This window comes from Heptranchias perlo, chromosome 12 (genome assembly GCF_035084215.1).
Source record: "Heptranchias perlo isolate sHepPer1 chromosome 12, sHepPer1.hap1, whole genome shotgun sequence".
Classification (NCBI taxonomy): Eukaryota; Metazoa; Chordata; class Chondrichthyes; order Hexanchiformes; family Hexanchidae; genus Heptranchias; species Heptranchias perlo.
In genome coordinates, this window is record NC_090336.1 from 11,769,809 (window position 1) to 11,789,588 (window position 19,780).

Sequence of the window (19,780 nt, forward strand, 5' to 3'; positions counted from 1 at the left end):
CTCCAACTCAGTGAGCAACGTCACCGGAGGGTCTGCTAATATTCTGTAAACTTGCAATATGGATTATTATAAATTAGTGAAGTGTTATGAACATTACAAACACACATTCAAGAATATTGTTTGAGCCATGGTATCTTATGATAGTGCACAAGTGTTACAGTAGTCAGTGTCCAACCTAAGATTATTGCCAAAGAAGCAAAAATTGATCCCAACTCAGAAATTGTGTCTGCAAAATTCAGTTATTATTTCCTGCCCCTACAATGAAACTTCATGCCCATGGATTATCTTCACCTTTTTCATTTTTACACAAAGCAGCTTCCATCCAAACGCTGGACACTTAGCATATTAATAATTTACAGGTATAAATCCATTTGCCTCCCCCTCTTTTTTTTTGTTCTTCAGTGCTCCAATCCATAAATACTCATCTCAAAATACTAACACTGGGCTATCAATTACAATTTGCTGTTTAAAATTTTAAAAAATGATAAAAGATTCTATTTTGGCCCTAAAAGAAATGTAGCCATAACTGCAGCATGTTATTTAGATTTTTTTTAAAAAAACTTGCCCTTCTGCAATGTTTTCCTCCTCTCTCCTGAGAAAATTGATTGTTGCTGAGGTACAGTCCCACAGTAGCTGGCAGCGTTCTGGTGGTACTCGATGTGAGAGTCCAAATATTGAGTGGTTTATAGTATATTTCACCACAGCAGGATTCTCTGGCTGATTTTCATCTTTGCTAACCCAAAGATGCCGAAGCCAATTATACTGCTTCTACTGATGCCGGTGAGATCAGCTAATTCACCACTGACTGGGTTATTTGTTTTTTAAGGCACAATATCCACAATAAAGAACCTAAAGATCCTGTTACTTAACCCGAGTAGAAAAGATCATCTGAACCCTAATTTTATTCAAAACCACTACATTTAGTAGAAGTAAACTATAGGTACTTTTCCACTCTGGTAATGTCACCGATTCTTGACAAGTAGGCCCTGATTAGTCAGCAGCACTACTGAACATTAGCATACATGATTCTGTAATTCTGACACCAGCAGAGACCTGGTCTTGCTGGGTCTCTTGATCTGCCACTGGTTCCCAAGCTCCTGAATGCTCAGTAAACATGTTCTGTCAGATTTTGTGTGCCTATGGGTTAATGCCAGATGTTGTGGGTGTCACAACCTCAATACCTTGTGCATATGCAGTCCTCAAAATGGCAAAGCAGTACACAGCCTGTCATACATTTGTAATTAAACAGGGTTTTGATTCTGCAGTTGAAGCCAGCTACACTGAAGTGTGTAAACCCATGATAGTGATCAATATAAGCTGCTTTCCCACAGCATAGAGCCCAAAGAAATCTCAAAGCACCTTATTAGAATAAACTGGATATGGTACACAGTCAATTAGAACACTGTTGTTTTACCTCTGGATATAGGGATGCGTCTAACCTATGCTATATCTGACCTCAAGAGTATGCAATGCTGACACCAGTTATAAAAAGTGCTAAGAAATGTGCTTAACTTAATGGACACAAAAATTCTCCCATATAAACACAGAGAATGAAATTAACGTAAATTACACATCATAAACTAGCATCCTCTCTTCACTATTAATAAGCTGGACTGGTACCTAGCTTGTTTCTATCCATCAAGAAACTGCCTTGACCTGTGGGCAGAACTTAAAAACACAGACCATGCTCTTGTTGTATCATGTACACCCTTTCTGCTTAAAGAGGAAGAAAAGTCATAGGGAAGCACATTTTGTTCAAATTATTCCACTTTTTAATAAAAGAAAATGACACTCACCAAAAAACTTCAATCATTCTCAGGATGTGGGAATCGCTGGCAAGGCCAGCATTTATTGCCCATCCGTAGTTGCCCTGGAGATGGTGATGGTGGGCCTTCTTCTTGAACTGCTGCAATCTAAATTACTTTAAATATTAATTTTCCTGCTGACATGGAGAGTCTTGAGTAGGGTTTCCCTCCCTGCTAGACATTCTGGTGACATCGTTAACAGAAAGCATTCCCATGTGTCCCAGAGTGACACCAGTACAAACAAGAGGGGCACAACTGCAAGCCAGTCTCAAAAACCTTTGGAGCTCCCAAACCTGGAAAAAGACTTCACAGGCTATAGCGTAGTTTCCTAGGTTCAAGCAGCTTCAGAGTGGCCCTCTGGCCACATTGGGCTCATGCCTCCTGCTGTTTGAAATTGAGCTGCTCCGGGATGCTTCCTGTAATTTATGCTACCACAGCAAGTAAGCAGGGAGCAGATTCCTAATCGAGGATCTCCATGTTAGCAAGAAAATTGATGTTTCTAAAAAATATCAAAGATTTTTCTTGGTGGTAGTATCATTTTCTTTTATAAAAAGGGAGCATACTTAGTACATTTCTGGATTCTGCTTGCCATTTAAGCCCTGTGCACAATGCAGCAACTCCAGCACTCATTCCTAATTTTGCTGCAGCAAAATCTTGAAGCTCTCAACGAAACAATTTTTTTTCATGTTTAGTAAACATTTGCTCGTGGTCAGCTCCACTCGCACGACAAGACATAGCTATAAATAACCAAAACAAATCTCTTTTGGACGGATATGATTCTCTCTCCCTGTACGTGTGTTTGTGTTTCGTTCCTCTATTATTCTGCATGTCTTGCGCATCAGTGGAATAGCTTCTCTATCTCTGTGTATCAGCAGTTCTGCATCTATCACTGTGGCTGAAAGTCACTATATATCTCTCTTTTGTCACTTTCTCTCCCTCTCCAAGTGTCTGCATTTCTCTCTCCCAATGTTCCCTTGTTTCTCCTTCGCCCAGTCTCCCCACGTCTGAGCATTTCTCTCTCCTTCTGTCTGATTTTTCTTTGTCTCTCTCATCCTATATCTGAATGATTCTATCTTTATGGGGGCGCAAAAAGAACGGAGAGGCCACCTGTTACACACCCGCTGAAGTCATTAGAAAGGAAAATCAGGCACGGTGCATAACGGGCCGTCGATACGCTACCATCTGTAGCGCCCCTGTAGAAGTTGAATTTTTAACCCCATGTGTCTGAGCTCTCCCCCTTTCAATATGTCCAATCTTGTTTTCCTTCTTTACCAGTCTGAACATGCTCTCTCCCTCCATGAGGCTGAACATCTCTCTCTCAAATAGCTATGATACTAGGACTATTTCCACTGGAGCAGAGAAAGATGAAGAGATTTTAATAGAATGTTTTTTTAAACTATGAAGCGTTTAGATAGGATGACTCAGGGAAGACTATTTCTCTGATTGGGAAGTCAGTGATGAAGGTTTATCAATTTAAAATCATCACTAAAAGAGTGAGGTGAGAGATTAGGAGAAAATTCTTTACACAGAGTTTTTGGACCATCGACTTCTTTGCTGTGCCGAGTTGAGGCAAAAAGTGTTGCATCTAATAAGGGAAAATGGATACATGTTTAAGATAAGAACATAAGAAATAGGAGCAGGAGTAGGCCAAAAGGCCCCTCGAGCCTGCTCCGCCATTCAATCAGATCATGGCTGATCTTCAACCTCAACTCCACTTTCCTGCCCAATCACCATATCCTTTGATTCCACTAGAGTCCAGAAATCTGTCTATCTCAGCCTTGAATATATTCAACGATTCAGTATCCACAGCCATCTGGGATAAAGAATTTCAAATCAGAGGGTTGTGAATCTTTGGATCAGTTCAGGGCAATGGAGGGAGAGCAGGGCAGTGGGATTGGTTTTGAATTGCTCTAGCAAAGAGCTAGCACCAACTTGATGGGCCAAAGGAACTCCTTCTGCACTGTAAAAGTCTGTGATTCTACGGCCTCAATTTTTCCAAGGGTGGAAATAGTGCGCGCGAGACTGGTAGCGGACGGCACAGCCAGAGTGTTCAGGGCGTGGAGGCCCTGCCGATCTTAATGGCAGAGCCTCATTTGAATAAAACTTCCTAGAGTCCTGCCCGACACCTGGCCAGATTCACTACCTGGTTGGCGGGCGGGAGTGGCAATTTGGTGGCAGGAGGCCGCAGCCCGGAACCCGTCAGTCAGTTGAAGGAATGGTTCCAGGGCGATTAAGTGCAACTGGGGAGGGGCATTAGCTTCTTATATCACAATAAAAAAAACTGATTGCAATTGTGGGCTACAACAGTAAACCATTGCCCAAGGGTTACATAACTGACTGAGAAAGTTCCTTTGTGATCGAGGGGAGGCCGGGCTGGGAGGCACAAGGACTCCTTGAGGAGTCTGAGGGAAGCACTCCTGCTCCACAAGTTCACAGGCAAATTTCTAAGATTTACCTTGGCCTCTTCTGACCAGTCGGCTCCTTCTGCCGTGGTTCTGCTGCCGGGCAGCAGACAGTGCTGGACTCCCCCGGTATGCCGTTAATATTACGTCACAGTGCCGGGAACAGGACAGGTAAAATTCTTTACACGTAGTTTTTGGACCATCGACTTCTTTTCTGTGCCAAGTTGATAACGAATTTCAAGATTTTACCACCTCACCTGACCCTTTCCTGCCCATCGGCGGGGGGGGAAAGAGGGGGCAGAGGGGTGTAAAATCTAGGCTTATGTGTCTATCTCTCTTCCTACATGGCTGAACTTCTGTCTCTCCCTTCCCAAGTCTGATCTTGTCTCCCTCTCTCCTTTCCAGTGTGAACTTGTCACCATCTCTCCATCCTTGTATCTTTTTCTCCCTCCCATTGGGGTTGATTTTAAACCCCAAGAATGGGGACAGGTGGGAGTTGAAAATAGGTGTTCTTTGGGTCACAACTGCAACCCGGCTTTATTTCCGGGTTTAACGTCAGCACGTAAAAGTACAGGCTTCCCACTGGGAATGCAAAGTCTGAAAATTTTAACGGTTGCGACCCAAAAATATAATTATTTTCAACTCCCACCTGCACCCAACCCACCCGTTCTTGAGGTTTAAAATCACCCCCATTGTATCTGAATTTATCTCCTTCTATCCCTGCCCCATGTCTGAACTTGTCTCTCTCTCTCCCTTTCACCAGATCTGAACTTCTCTCTCTCTGTCTCCATCTTCTTGTCTTCCCCCCCCTCTCTCTCTTTCTCCCATGTCTGAACTTGTCTCCCCCATATGTGACCACCAAAAATTGCATGTAATCAATATTTCTCAAACACTATAGATCTTTCTTGACATTACTCCTGATAGGTTGTCTGTCTTATGTGTATGTGTAATCTTTGTATAGCTGAGGGTGTCTCCCTCCTCTTCTCATTCTCCTTATTCTCTCTTCTCATCCTTTCTTTACCGTGTGCTTCTGTCTCCAATGCCTGCAGTGCATCACGTCGTCACATGCTACCCCCTCATCTATCACTCTATCTGCTGTTGTTTTTCATAATTTTCGCTGTTCCTTCTCTGATGCACACCTCACCACACCTCTCCAGCTCTTGCATTCTCTTCACCCTTTCACTACTTCTTCTCCTCATCCTGCTTCCCTTCCCTTCTTCCTCTAATTCCCCTCACCTTTCTTTTTCCCTCCACCCCTTACTCATTCACCCTTTTTCTACCCCTCCCCTTACTGATTAAACATTGGACAGTAAAGATAAACTCCTGATCGTAAGGGACAGGGTGTTTGCTTATGGGAGAGGCTGACAGTGCTGAACCAGAGAGAATAATTAGTGCAGCCCAAAATTTGCAACAAGCACTTTAAAAAGTAAACAGCTGGTTTCATACCAAGAAAGAGCAGCCAGTGGAGCACAGGAACAATGGAGGTCAGAAAGAGTCAGTGTAAGCACTATATGCACTTTCAAGTCCAAAGTTAGTACAGGGACAGGGATAGTACCCTGCGTCCCCCCACCCACTCAAATTCCTACCCCATAATTCCCTAAAATTGCAAATGCAGGTAAACAAAGCCATAAAAAAGACCAGTAGAAATGAGGGTAATACAAATAGAGGCATAGAGAACAAGAGTAAATAAGCAATGATGAACTTATACAAAACATTGGTTCAGCCAAGTTAGGTGCAGTGTGTTGTTTTGGGGTCCAATTGTACAAAGGACATTAAAGCTATCGAGAACATTCACCAAGATGACGGCAGGGATGAGAAACTATAGTTATGAGGAGCAACTTCAGATATAGACTATTTCCACTGGAGCTGAGGAGGCTAAGAGGCGTCTTAATAGAAGTATCTAAAATTATGAAGAGCCAGTCTGATAGGGAAAGACTATTTCCTCTAGTTGATGACGAGGGGTCATCAATTTAAAATCTCTAAGAGAGTGAGGAACGAGGTTAGAAGTTTCTTCGCACAAAGGGTTATTAGAATATCAAATACTTTGCCACAGGAAGTGGTTGAGGCAGAGACCACTTTTAAGGGGAAATTGGATAACTATTTGAAGCTGCAAAAGAGACAGGGCTATGGACAGAAAGCAGGGCATTAGGATTATTTTTTAAATTGTTCTAGCAAAGAGCCAGCACTGACACAATGGGCCAAAGGGCCACCTTCTAAGCTGTAAACCTCTATGGATCATTGGCAGTGCAAACTAACTGCTGCCATTTCTGATCTCCACCCTACACACCACACTCACCATTCTGGTAGCAGACCATACAGAGAGCTTAAAAGATGTCTAGGAACAAGACCCAGGCTGCTGGATTTGAAAACAAATGGGGAAAGACTAAAATTTAACAGTCCCCAGCACTTAGTGCCATTGTGTGCTTCTGAAATATGGAATCTAAATCAATGAAAATAAACAGAGGTTTGACTGTCCCAAGTTTTCAACAGTGTTGCCCCACTCACCAACAAGCTCATCAAAATAGCAGAAAATAGAACTGAGAAAGGAACATATTTTTACTTTGAAACAATCTTATCAACCACTCAACCCCTTTTATCAGCACTGAAATGCCATTTCAGCTTTCAAATTACAAAAACTATTTTTTTACATTTGACAAATACAAAACTAATTTTCCAAAAACTTTTAATATTGAATATCATCACACAAAATTAGAGGAATGTGCAGACAAGAAATGTCCTCATTTGAAGCATATCAGCTCAAGTAAATCTAAAAAATGGATTCCTTGTGAAGTATAGTCCTATACTTCAACTCACGCAGGGTAAAGTTAAGTTTTGGTGAGGCTGAAAAACGAATTAACGAAACAGCTTTTGAGTATAAAATTGGTGTATTTACCTCCATCTGTGTTCCCTTATGATTATTTTACTTCCCATTTACATCTAATTATTCAGTCTGTTGCAGCCCTTCTCTATTGTAACTAAGTTTCTAGTCTTCCCCTCATTTTCTTCCTTTACCCACACCTCCTGAAACAGTGACCCGGACAGAAATTTGGTTCCATGAGCACTAACAGCCGGAACCACCCTCTTTCTGGGGATTCTGAGGCCAATTTAAGTGATACCACTGGTGCCCCAGATGGAAACATTTAACTCAGGTTTCAAACCGGAAACCTTTTTGGTCTACATGGCTCAGTACAATATTGCCGATGCATTCACCCACTGGGCAATGGTGGGAGCTCAAGTCTTAAGTTTATTTTAAAAAGTATGTTAAACTTTCTGTAGGATTTATTTCCTCTACTTAAAGTTCAAGTACCATTTATTGGTCAGTGCAATATTAATTTGAGTTCAATACGGCTCTACATATTATAGGAATAACTTTTAGAATATTTTCCTCAAGTGTTCAAGTATAGAAATACCAGATTTAAAGTATTTAAATCATAGAATCATACAGCACAGGAGGCCATTATGCCCATCGTGCCTGTGCCGGCTCTTTGAAAGAGCTATCCAATTAGTTCCACTCCCCTGCTCTTTCCCCATAATCCTGCAATTTTTTCCTTTTCAAGTATAGATCCAATTCCCTACTGAATCTGTTTCCACCACCCTTTCAGGCAGCGAATTCCACATTATAACAACTCGCTGCGTAAAAAAAATTCTAATCACCCCCGGTCCTTTTGGCAATTACCTTCATTCTATATCCTCTGGTTACCAATCCCCCTGCCAGTGGTAATAGTTTCTCCCTATCAACTCTATTAAAACCCCTCATAACTTTTAACACCTCTATTAAATCTCCCCATAACCTTCTCTGCTCTAATGAGAACAATCATAGCTTCTCTAGTCTCTCCATGTAACTGAAGTGCCTCTCCCCTGGTATCATTCTAGTAAATCTCCTCTGCACCCTTTCCAAGGCCTTGACATCCTTTACTCTAGGTAAAGCGGATCTCTCTCTCTGGCACTTACTCACACACATATACACACACCCCCTAACTATTTAAATTCTCACACCCTCTGTTCATGTAGCTTCTCGGAAACTGTAAAGTAGTTTTATTCTGTGAATTCACATCCATGGAAATCATACTTATACCTCCTAAATGTATTTCACTTTAGGATCATTAGTGAACTGGCAGACAGTGATTTTCATTTGATTCATCTACATTCAAGTGAAAACAGCCAACCAATATGAAAGATTCATTTTATATAAAAAGATGATTCTTACCGATGGTTGGCTCTGTCGCATACGTTTACGAGCAGCTACTGCTTTCAGATTACGACAAATATCTTTGAAAGTTGAAGGTTGCAACCTATGTTGCAGACGTGGTGGTTCCTGCAGCGAAGGGCATTGGTACTGTGGAAGCTGATGGTGAAGTGGATGTTGTGGACGTGGTGGTGGTAGCAGTGGCTGTAAGTCTTCGTGCTGCCATAAATATGTCTTCTGATCGGGTAGTTGCTGCTGGGGTTGTGGCAGTTGGTGTGGAGATGACTGCTGCATCTGTGGTAATTGGTGTGGTGACTGTTGCTGGAGTGGTGGCAATTGATGTGGTGACTGTTGCTGGAGTTGTGGCAATTGTTGTGGCAACTGTTGCTGGAGTTGTGGCAATTGATGTGGTAACTGTTGCTGGAGTTGTGGCAATTGATGTGGCGAATGTTGCTGTAGCTGTGACAATTGATGTGGTGACTGTTGCTGTAGTTGTGGCAATTGATGTGGCGACTGTTGCTGTAGTTGTGGCAATTGATGTGGCGACTGTTGCTGTAGTTGTGGCAATTGCTGTGGCGACTGTTGCTGGATTTGTGTCAACTGGTGTGGATTCAATGGATGGTGCTCCACCACCAGATGTTGTTGGCACTGGCTGTTATTTTGTGGTACCTCACAGGGCTGTTCTTTGAGGTTTTGCTGCTGATACTGGTGTTTGGGTCGCTCTGGGTAATATTGTTGGCTATGATGCTGATCCTGAATTTCATCACATTGTTCAACCTTAAGCTCTTGCTCTGAACACTTCTGTTGTGTCTGTTGAGGTTCTGGACCCTGATGAACCACTGGTTGTTGTTGTTCTGGATGTTGAGTTTGATACTGCTGAAGGTGTAGCTGAGTTGGTGGGTGATGAGAATGATGTTGAGAATAATGGTGTTGAACCGTATCCTTTACAGGTTGCTGTTGGTGGTCTGGTAGCATAGGTATCAGGGTGCCTCCTTCTTCTCCAACTTCTGATTGCAAAAGATGGAGTCTGTAGTACTGGACAAGATTTTCCAGAAAGGCAAATGTAGCCACAGAAGGAACTTAAAAAATAAAACACAAGTTAATTGCATCAAAATCAATGCCTATAAGGGAATGTTTGATTAAAACTGTTGTCATATAGTGAGAAACAAGACTTTAAAAAGTAGACTACTAACTTTTGCAAGTGTTACTTATTATTTGTATGAAGAGCAGTTCTGCAGTTAATTGTGCAGAGTAGACAGTATCTCTTTTGTTGGAACACATAGGCTGTATTTAAGAACAAAAAATACTTTTAAAAAGAGGAATAAAGAAAACATTATGTAGAAAGTGCGAACTTTCTATTGGTTTCTTTTGGAACAAATACAACTTCCTCCCTCCGCAAAAAACACATCAAACTCTTAAACTTGGCCAAACATCTTTACTCAATGTTCATTTCCAGGTCATCTTTCTTGTGCACAATTCTTTCTAATCATATGGGAGTAGCCCAGTTCAAAACTATTTTTCTACTTTGAATCTATTGACAGTACTAAGCACTTCTACCGGCTTTTCTCTTTACAAATAACAAAAATCCACAATGCATTAATCATCTCACCAAATGGATCAATCATCCTCTAAATGTGATGGCCTGTATTTCTCCTGGGCATAAAAACCGCACCTAGTGGTTTTATGTATATATGTCTATCGTTAGTAAAGGAAAAGTAAGCCATCTAAAGCAATGCCAACCAATGAACTAATTTCACGATAAAGTATCTTATTCTCAAAACCAAAATAATCATTTACATATTCAAGTGCAAGGCACCATTACGCCATCAGCAAGAAGCAGCACTACGTGGTCAAAGGACTTTTGTTTAAAATTTGTAGCAGAAATGTGTCAGCAGGATTCGACGGCGAGATCAGACATTTTTGCTATTATTACACTTAACCCTACTAGATTGATCATAATCAGCTGATTATATTTTGTTTGAAAGAAAGTTCAATAGAAATGGACTCAAAGTCATTCATCTGGAACCACACTGATGGCTGCCACTACCAGACCTATAATCCATAAATAATATTGTGCTTGAATCCTGCATCCTATTGAAAGGACAAAGCATTCAAGGTACATGGTTGTAAAGCAATCCACACTATGCCCAGAAATACATGGAATCAGCAGCTAATAAGGAGAAATCCTACACCAGCTCCAATGGGGATTCCTCACAGCCGATGAAGAATCTCAGTTTTCCTGGGAAATGCAATCTGCTCAGATTGACATGTTTATGATATTGAGAGAACTTGAATAAATCATCTAAGTTTGGGAATTTCTTTGGTGTTGCAATTTAATGAAGCCTGCCACTGCTTAGATCAGGTTAAACTAGAGTACTTCTACTATTAGTTTATTCTCTCTACATTGTTCCTCAAGACTTTTTAATTGGAAAATGTTATCCTGTCATGAGAATATATACATCCTCAAGTCTATGGCAGCTATGCAATGCTATGGATGTGCTGCTACCTGTATGACAGAGCTACATACTTGAAATCTTGTTTGGGCAAAATTAATTCAAGACCCTTGCCCCATCCTCTTTCAGACAATGAAATAATGGGAGTAGCACTAGTGGTTTTCATCCACTAAAAGATTCTTCTTGGTCTGCGAAGGAATAGCTTTTTTAAAATTACAATGGCACAAGCACCTCGACAGAAGCACCCTCTAACTTTCCTGAAGAACAATTCCTCTAAACTACAGAAAGTTTCTGTGGAAAGAAAGAGGGAAAACATTCCCTAACATTGCCCACCCACCATGATAACCCACTCAACCACAAAATGTTGGATCTTGTGTCAGTATCAGGAGAAGCAGTGGCAGAGGCAAAGTAATTCAACTTGCAACCAAAACTGGCACAAAATCTGCAGAGTGATGGCTCCGTGTGCCAGTTCGTACCAGCCTGAGGCCTGAGCCCTGAGCCAAATTTGCTGAACCTGTGCCGAATGTCAGTTCATGTCAGGGAGGGGGGGGGGGGGGGAAGGGCCTCAAAAACAAACTCTTGCTTCTGGTGGACCTACAAAAATACTGTTTTTTGAACAGCCTCCAATTTAAGGATTGCTGGTTAGCCTGGTACAACCGGGCAGAGCACATGCAGCACGAGTTGTGCTCATTTGTACCTGAATTTCACATTCAGGGTCCTACAACCGGCGCAGGATCACTATTTGCATATTTAAGGAGCCTAATGCTTATTTCAAGCGGACACTCAGGACAACTAAAAGTAACCCAAGCCAATATCGCATCCACTACAATTCTAATGTGGTTCAGGCATAGCAGATCGCAACACTAAAACGTAAAGGTTTTGAGCCAAGCTTATGGCGGAAAAATGGGTGACTGAGGTTGAATTTCTCCCCCAGAGAGTCTCCCTGACTGTGTGGCAGTGAAGGTACCAAGCGGAGGGGGCTTTTTTCTTACTCTTTGCTAATGTCCCGCGTGAGTGCTGTGGTAACCTCTTGTCTTAAAGGGAACCCTGCTTTCTTTTACAATGCAGAGGCTTAATCAAATGGATACTTGATCATGGCACCTATGCCTGGGAATAGCTTCAATGTTCTACTGTTTCTGAAAGACATCCAGCATCCTTTTTTTTATTCCTTCATGGGATGTGGGCGTCGCTGGCGAGGCCGGCATTTATTGCCCATCCCTAATTGCCCTTGAGAAGGTGGTGGTGAGCCCCCTTCTTGAACTGCTGCAGTCCGTGTGGTGAAGGTTCTCCCACAGTGCTGTTAGGAAGGGAGGTCCAGGATTTTGACCTAGCGATGATGAAGGAACGGCGATATATTTCCAAGTCGGGATGGTGTATGACTTGGAGGGGAATTTGCCCCTCAAAAAATTTTACTATATGAAAGGGATTGCTGTCGTTCAATAAGGAGATGTGTAATGAATGGTTAAACAATGGGCAACAGAGCACACCCTCGTCTTCACAGTATCATCCTCAGATTGCTTCAGTGGCGTTGAATATTATAGATAGAAACAAGCCATTCGGCCCAACTGGTCTATGCCGGTGTTTGTGCTCCACACGAGCCCCCTCCCTCCCTACTTCATCTAACCCTAGTGCACAGCCTCATTAAATGCGGACATGAGTCAGAATTATAGCTACGACATTGTAGCCCCAATTCTGCTTGCTCGCTCACTGTGCGTTTGGAGCTAGCGAGGCTCTCCCCAGCAGTTGTCGGAGCTATTCCCGTTCCGCCACTTCAGCAGAGGTTTACATACGTAGATGGGGTTTCCACTGAACTTCTGCCGAAGTTACAGTAGGGGGAATAGAAAAAGCTCCAAGGAAATTCATCCTCTATAAGTTTGGAAGTTTGCACTAATGTTAGTCACATATGCAAACGAGTGAATAACATGTGAGATCGTGGCATAAGAAAAGGCCATTTGATCAATCAATCCCATTTCTTCCACAGACCATGTTTAATTCACATTATTATGAACTCCTCCCAACTTGCCCCCACCCCCTAACCTTACATCCTATATTATTGATCCTTTACATATTTCTGTGGCCCCATTAACTAAGGCACTATCATAGTTAAACAGTTCCTCACCTCTAAACTGAATTTATCCATATTTGTGGGCACCTCATCGACCTTGGCATCTGATGTGGCTTCTCTACTCCCACGGTCTCAATCACAGACAAGGCCATCTCATCTCCGACCACTTCCTTGTATCCCTCATCCCCCACATCCACCTATCCCTTTCCGACTCCTTTCTTCTGCATCCGCCCTGGAAAAAACTCTCCCCCAAATCACTTAAAATTGCACTTTCATGCTGTTGACTGCCTAGCCTTTGGTCTTCCATTCGCCACAAAATTTTGAGGTTTTTTTGCCAATTTTACAGTGGAAAAATAGGATGCTATGAATTGAATTTCTCCCCAAAAGTCTCCCTGACTGTGTGGCAGCAAAATACCGTGGAGAGAACTATTTTCTTTCAATTTGCTAATGTCCTGCATGAGCCTCTTAGTGTTATGGTAATCTATTATCTTGAAAGGGATCCTGCTAGCGCTGACCAATCCAAATGCCATGGAAACAAAGGGGACTTCAATCAATTACGATATGGTCAATATACCTTTTGACTGAAGGACTGAAACAAACCAAGCATCAAAAGCAAGACCAAATGATGACAAAGAAGCTACTAAAAAGTCCATGAACTTGTTTAAAAGGACCGCAAAAGGACGATAAGCTACTAAGTAAGAACTTACAAAATGTCTCAGAAGGAAGTAATCAATTAAACAATGAGAAGAACTTTATCCTGGGGTGAAACTACTACTAATGACAGGAGAAAAAGTGCAACGACTAGCAATGACAGGACAAGAACTACCAAGGTGCAATATCCAGAACAAGGTTTTGTTTACAGCATGGGCTAGGGAAAGATCATGGCGCTCACATGGCTACTGTCTTAGAGGGTACCAATTTCCTTTTTTAGGACAATCACCTATTAATGTGAATATGGAGGATGAACAAATATGAAAGAATTGTTTCTACCATCTTTGTTTGGACTTTGTTTAGACTAGCATTAAAAACTGTCTCACATTATTTTTCTTAACCTCACAATAGGCTCTGCAGGGGCTTTTAACCATAGTGATCTATCCATCTGGAAAAGTTTGTAGTGATCATTAATAAGAGCATGAATACCTAATCAATGCAAATGGCATTTGATGAACTGATAGATCAGCACAAAACAAAAAGAAATCAAGGTCAAATTTTAAAGAATTTTGCTTTTAGAAAATCATCAAAACATTGAAATAGTCATCAGAGACTTGTAACCACACTTCAAAGCCTCCTGACATTACGATAAAATTTTACAGGAACTACATAATAATATTACCTAGAAATGGAGCATCAGGAAATGCAAACTACTAGTATGAAATTATCAGCTTAGTAGTAGGTCTGTGGACTTCAAATAGAGAAACTTAATTCAATCTTAAAATATTATATTGAGTTGCGATCCCCGATAGCATTAAACCCTGATATTTCTTTGCATCATGCAAAAGGAAGAAAAAAAAAACACTGAGTAGTGACTGGCTCTTAAATCAAGAAACTTAGGACTTACACATCTATTTTTCCATTTCCTGTGGTCTAGGCACAATACCTGGATTGGGGAACCATCAAAGTGGCTAACTGATTACCTCTAATCTGACAGAAATATGTTTCCTATCCCCAATTCACTTAAAATCTTATCCAAAATTTATTTTTCATTTTAAATGGTTATTGGGAAACTCCAGTAATATTAAAATAACATAGCTTATCTAGTTGATTAACTTTTGCTGAACATTACAACTCCTGTTGGTGGTTCTACTGTGATTTATTTTTAAAAACTAAAAAGGTGGATTTTTTTTAAAATAAAAATATCCCACCATGCTTGGCAGGTTAATTATATGAATATGCTAGTTTGCTATTTTTGTGGTGTGAAAGAGGAAAGAATGGTTCTGTGAAGCAATGTTGATTTTTTTTTAAACAGAGAAGAAAGCAAATCCTACCTAACCTAGATCAGCAATTCACTGCTACTGAAATCTCTAGGTAACTCTTCATAAATTACCTCTTCCAGTAATGGGGCAAGGTATTGGCTATGGAGATTTTGTGCTTAAAGCACTAAAAGACTTATTTTATTTTCATAATAGCAGAGAAGGGCATGCAGGCTTTAGCAATCTGCTTTTGGCACAATTTCCCTGAAGTTTCCCTTTAAATACAAAATTAGTGCTTTTATTATAGGTGAAAATTATTTACTTAAACGCCAACAGAGTGCTAAAATGTAAATACCTGTATGTATCATTCTCACTATGTCAAGGAATCAGACAAAAAAATACCAGTGAAGAATACATCTAATGGAACTAGTGTTATTCTCTCTTTAATGCTGTCATCTGCTAGGGACGAGTGAACCTTAAAACAAGTAAAACTGAGGTAACATAAAACGCTTCTGAATCACTACAGGACTACACTACCTGCCCAAGTTCTGTTTGGTCAAGCATCTGAGGTGGTTGAACACTGGAATAAAAATAAGGTTCTGGGTTACAGTCCCTGTGCCACTTGTTACTGACATTTCCTTGCTTGGCTCCATCAGTTCTTCACCGACACACAAGATACAACACCACACTGAACTCATTTGGCTTGTCCATCTTCATTGGGACCTCTCTGTGGGCCAATGAGGTGCAGCGCTATTGCCAGTTAAGTAAAAGTTTGAAGCTATTCTAGAAGTCGCATCCAAAGGAAAGTAGAAGTTTGCAGGGTAGAGGGGATAGGGGAAATCTTAGAATGGTTACAGCACGGAAGGAGGCCATTCGGCCCATCAAGTCTGTGCCGGCTCTCTGCAAGAGCAATCCAGCTAGTTCCACTCCCCGCCCTTTACCAGTAGCCCTGCAATTTTTTTCCTTCACGTACTTATCCAATTCCCTTTTAAAAGCCATGATTGAATCTGCCTCCACTACCCCCTCAGGCAGTGCATTTCAGATCATAACCACTCGCTGTGTAAAAAAGTTTTTCCTCATGTTGCCTTTGGTTCTTTTGCCAATCACCATAAATCTATGTCCTCTGGTTCTTGACCCTTCTGCCAATGGGAACAGTTTCTCTCTATCTACTCTGCCTAGACCCTTCATGATTTTGAATACATCTATCAAATTTCCTCTCAACCTTCTCTGTTCTAAGGAGAAAAACTCCAGCTTCTCCAGTCTATCCACATAACTGAAGTCCTTCATCCTTGGAACCAGTCTAGTAAATCTCTTCTGCACCCTCTCTAAGGCTTTCACATCCTTCCTAAAGTGCGGTGCCCAGAGTTGGACACAATACTCCAGTTGTGGCTGAACCAATGTTTTATAAAGGTTTATCATAACTTCCTTGTTTCGTACTCTATGCCTCTATTTATAAAGCCCAAGATCCTGTATGCTTTTTTAACCGCTTTCTCAACCTGCCCTGCCACGATTTGTGCACATATACCCCCCGGATCTCTCTGTTTTAGAATTGTACCCTTTAGTTTATATTGCCTGTCCTCGTTCTTCCTACCAAAATGTATCACTTTGCATTTCTCTGCGTTAAACTTCATCTGCCATTAATGACGTTAATTTCTAGAAAATACGTATTTCCTCAGGTGATTCATAAAGTATTTTACAACTTGATTGCATTAAATTTATTTATGGAATTAATTCAATCTCCTAACAAGAATGCCCTTAAATATGGAAGTAAAGAAAAAGCCAGTAGAAAACACCAACCCTTATAACAACTGTTAAATCTCATCATTTAGAAGAATTTTAATTATCCAAAATGTACATTAGACCCTCTCCTCTATTGTTTGAAGGTCCTGCACCATTCCTACAACGAGAATGAAGGAAAGCTAACTTTGCCCATGATTTCATCAATGCAAATAATTATGAGCTATTGAATTGTCCACTGATTTCACCCAGGAAAATGATCTCACCAAATTGTTGAAATCAGTAATTCACCACATGGGAAAACACAGGCATGAGCCAGCATCCTACCATTTTGTGACACCTGGCTGCCAGTCAATTATCTTTTTCTGTTTAAAATTCTAGGCATTGTGATATCTTGATTTCCCAAAAAAAATATAGAACTATAAAACATGTGCTCACAAACTATCCAGTTCACAAAGGATCCGAAGATACATGATATTAAATCTGTATATTTACACGAGGACTTCAACAAAATAGTGTTTATCTTCATTTTCCCTTCAGGAGTCCTGCTGCTGATTTATTTTCTGCTTGACTGAAGACTACTTAGTACTGTCACAAAATGCAAAGTGAAAAAAAATTCTATAATCCAGCAAAGTGCACTAGAAAGAAATTTGGTACGGTAATACCACTGCAATTCAGAAACAGTTTGTAAGGAGTTCCTGAGAATGGCCTTTTTCTTTTTCCTCCTTGAGGTGGTAGTGCTTGCTCTTCACCCTGTACTTTCCCCCAAAGGGACAATTTTGATTATAAACTCATCACTCAGGGAAATTGCAAGAACAAACCCATTTCCTAACAAATGTATCAATGCCATAAAGTTTTGGGTGCCCTACAGCTCAGAAACAGTCAGATGCAGTTCATTTTTGTTCTAGTGAATAGCCAAATTTTATTTAAAAGAAAAACTTCATGCAACAAGCTTCAAATACACAGATACCAATATAATCAATTAAAGAGGGCAATAGTGAGCCTGCATTGAGTTCACCAGCACTATGTACTGTGTACAATTCTGGTCATCATACTACTGGTGGGATATCCTGGCTTTGGAAAGGGTACAGAGGAGGTCAAATAAACAGATATTGGGAAAGTAAGCACCAGAGCTACAAAGAGAGACTCGAGAAGCTGCAAATGTTACCAGAGAAAAGAGGGCTTAGGGGAGACCATATTAAAGTTGTCAAGGATCTAAGGGGTATAGACAAACTGAACCCTAATAAATTGTTTTACATAACCACAAACTCTAATCAGGGGTACAAACTCAAACGCAGAAGGCAGAAGATAAATAGACAGTTTAGATTTAATCACTTCACACAAAGGGTGATGAATATGTAGAACACACTGGCCGGGGACAATGGAAGCAGGTAGTGCTGGCAAATTCAACTGGGAACTGGGTAGTTTTATGGCAAAAGAAGTGGCATGGGGTACAAGAGATGAATATAGTGTGGTGTGTTTTGAACTTTTTGACAGCAATGGTCTTTCCTGGTCCTATACATCTCTATGTTTTGGGGCGTTTAGTTCAATTCACAACATCATGAAAGCCCCTTTTTTACTGAAGAAAAAATAAAAGAGGTGTGTAGAATCTGTATACATGGCATTTACTACTGTTCTGTACAAAAATCAGCAAGATGATATCTATGTCAAAAGCCAATGAGGAATTGCAGGGTATGGATTATTATCCCACTCGTGATATACATCCTTCACAACCCAGATGTGGTTTCATTTTGTAAGGCTTTGAAGTCTATCCCACAGACATAATAAAATGCACGTGCCATCAGTCTGCCGCTATAGCTTCTATGTAACCATTTGTTATGGTTTCCACAGATAACTTGTCAATTAGAAATCTTTGATTGGAATTATTATGTGATGATTTATTATTTTTCAGGGTCTTTTTTGTCTCAAAATCAACACGATACTTCAATAACTAAGAAAAATCAAACAAAAATATATATTTCTTACCTTTATCAGTTGTCATCATCACTCCATCTCTTTCGGCAGGATCTCAGAGACTGAAATACAGCTGTCAGAGTCTCCGTTCCTCTGGTGTATGACAGCATTTGCAGATTTTTTTTTTCTTTTTTTTGGTGTGAGCAAAACTCAACAGCAGCATTGCGCAAATGCATTAATAAATTCAAAAGATCACATTAGAACAGGGCTCTTTGAATATGCCAGATAACCAGCACCCATTCCTTGCCTTCTGGTTCACCGCCATCAAAGCAAAAATAACTCCTTCAAAAATGTGCCTGTATCACTCAAGTTCATACTTTACTGATTTATCACCCACAGAAACAAGAAAAAATATACTGTTCTCTTATCAAAAGATTTATCAGCTTATAATCATTGGGAAGAGATGAATCAATGAGACCTTTATTAGTCCCATCATAAAATAGCATGGGGGAAATGAGAGCAGAAAGGTCTTCTTTCCTTACAGCATGCTGCTTTATTCATTTTGGAGATTTAATGTAGAATTATTCAAATTAGCTCTGGTAAAGTCACAAAAATTGTTGATGGCCACTTGTATTGTTCTGGAGGGCTGTCTGTTCATATATTTATGGATTAAAAAGCAAATGTTCTTCCCTTTTAGTTTAGACATCCTAGTTGCATTCTACATTTCTGTATTACAAAGAAAACTATCAGAAATGCATGTACTACAGAGTCTATACATTTTATTCTTGGCGGGGAGGAAGAAGAGTTATAAAACATTTATGTGGGGTATTTTGCATCAATGACTAAGTATGTGATAGTAGACAAAGCAGTAATTTAAACAAATAGGTAATTAGGACATCATGTATCTTGTCAGCTCATAAGCACAGTACTGCATAGCAGCACCAGTGCAATGAACTTAGCAACAGGGAAAAATAAATAAAGAGCCTCAGAGGAAACAAAGATATGGAGCAAACAGATACAGAACAGGTTCAAGAGATGGGTTGAAGATTCAATAATGGCCTGAACCAGAGAAAAGCCTTGGTCACAAACAATACAGAAGTAATGTCATCCCCCTATTCAATGCACACAATATATCAGGGATCTTTCTCAACACACATCAACCTTCAGTTTATATCAGGTTGTTACATCACTAACATACTCCCTTTTCCAAAAGAACTTCTTAAAGAACATTGACATTTGTACCAGTGCTTATATAATCAAGCCCTGCCATCACAGTTGGATTTTAACTACTGCATTCCTCTGAAAGAA

The 19,780-nt window shown here is 40.5% G+C and overlaps 1 protein-coding gene across 4 annotated transcripts in view; it reads right to left on the reverse strand.

Annotated features, from left to right (window-relative positions):
- The window catches only part of prdm11 (PR domain containing 11), a 125,551-nt gene that overhangs the window by 36,771 nt on the left and 69,000 nt on the right, over positions 1 to 19,780 (reverse strand). The window contains exon 8 of one of the 4 annotated variants that reach the window (XM_067993651.1): positions 8,415 to 9,472. The exons of the other annotated variants lie outside the window; for them this stretch is intronic. Within the exon in view, the coding sequence (XP_067849752.1) occupies positions 8,415 to 9,472 (1,058 nt within the window). The remainder of the gene's footprint in view (positions 1 to 8,414; positions 9,473 to 19,780) is intronic. 4 annotated transcript variants of the gene reach the window in all.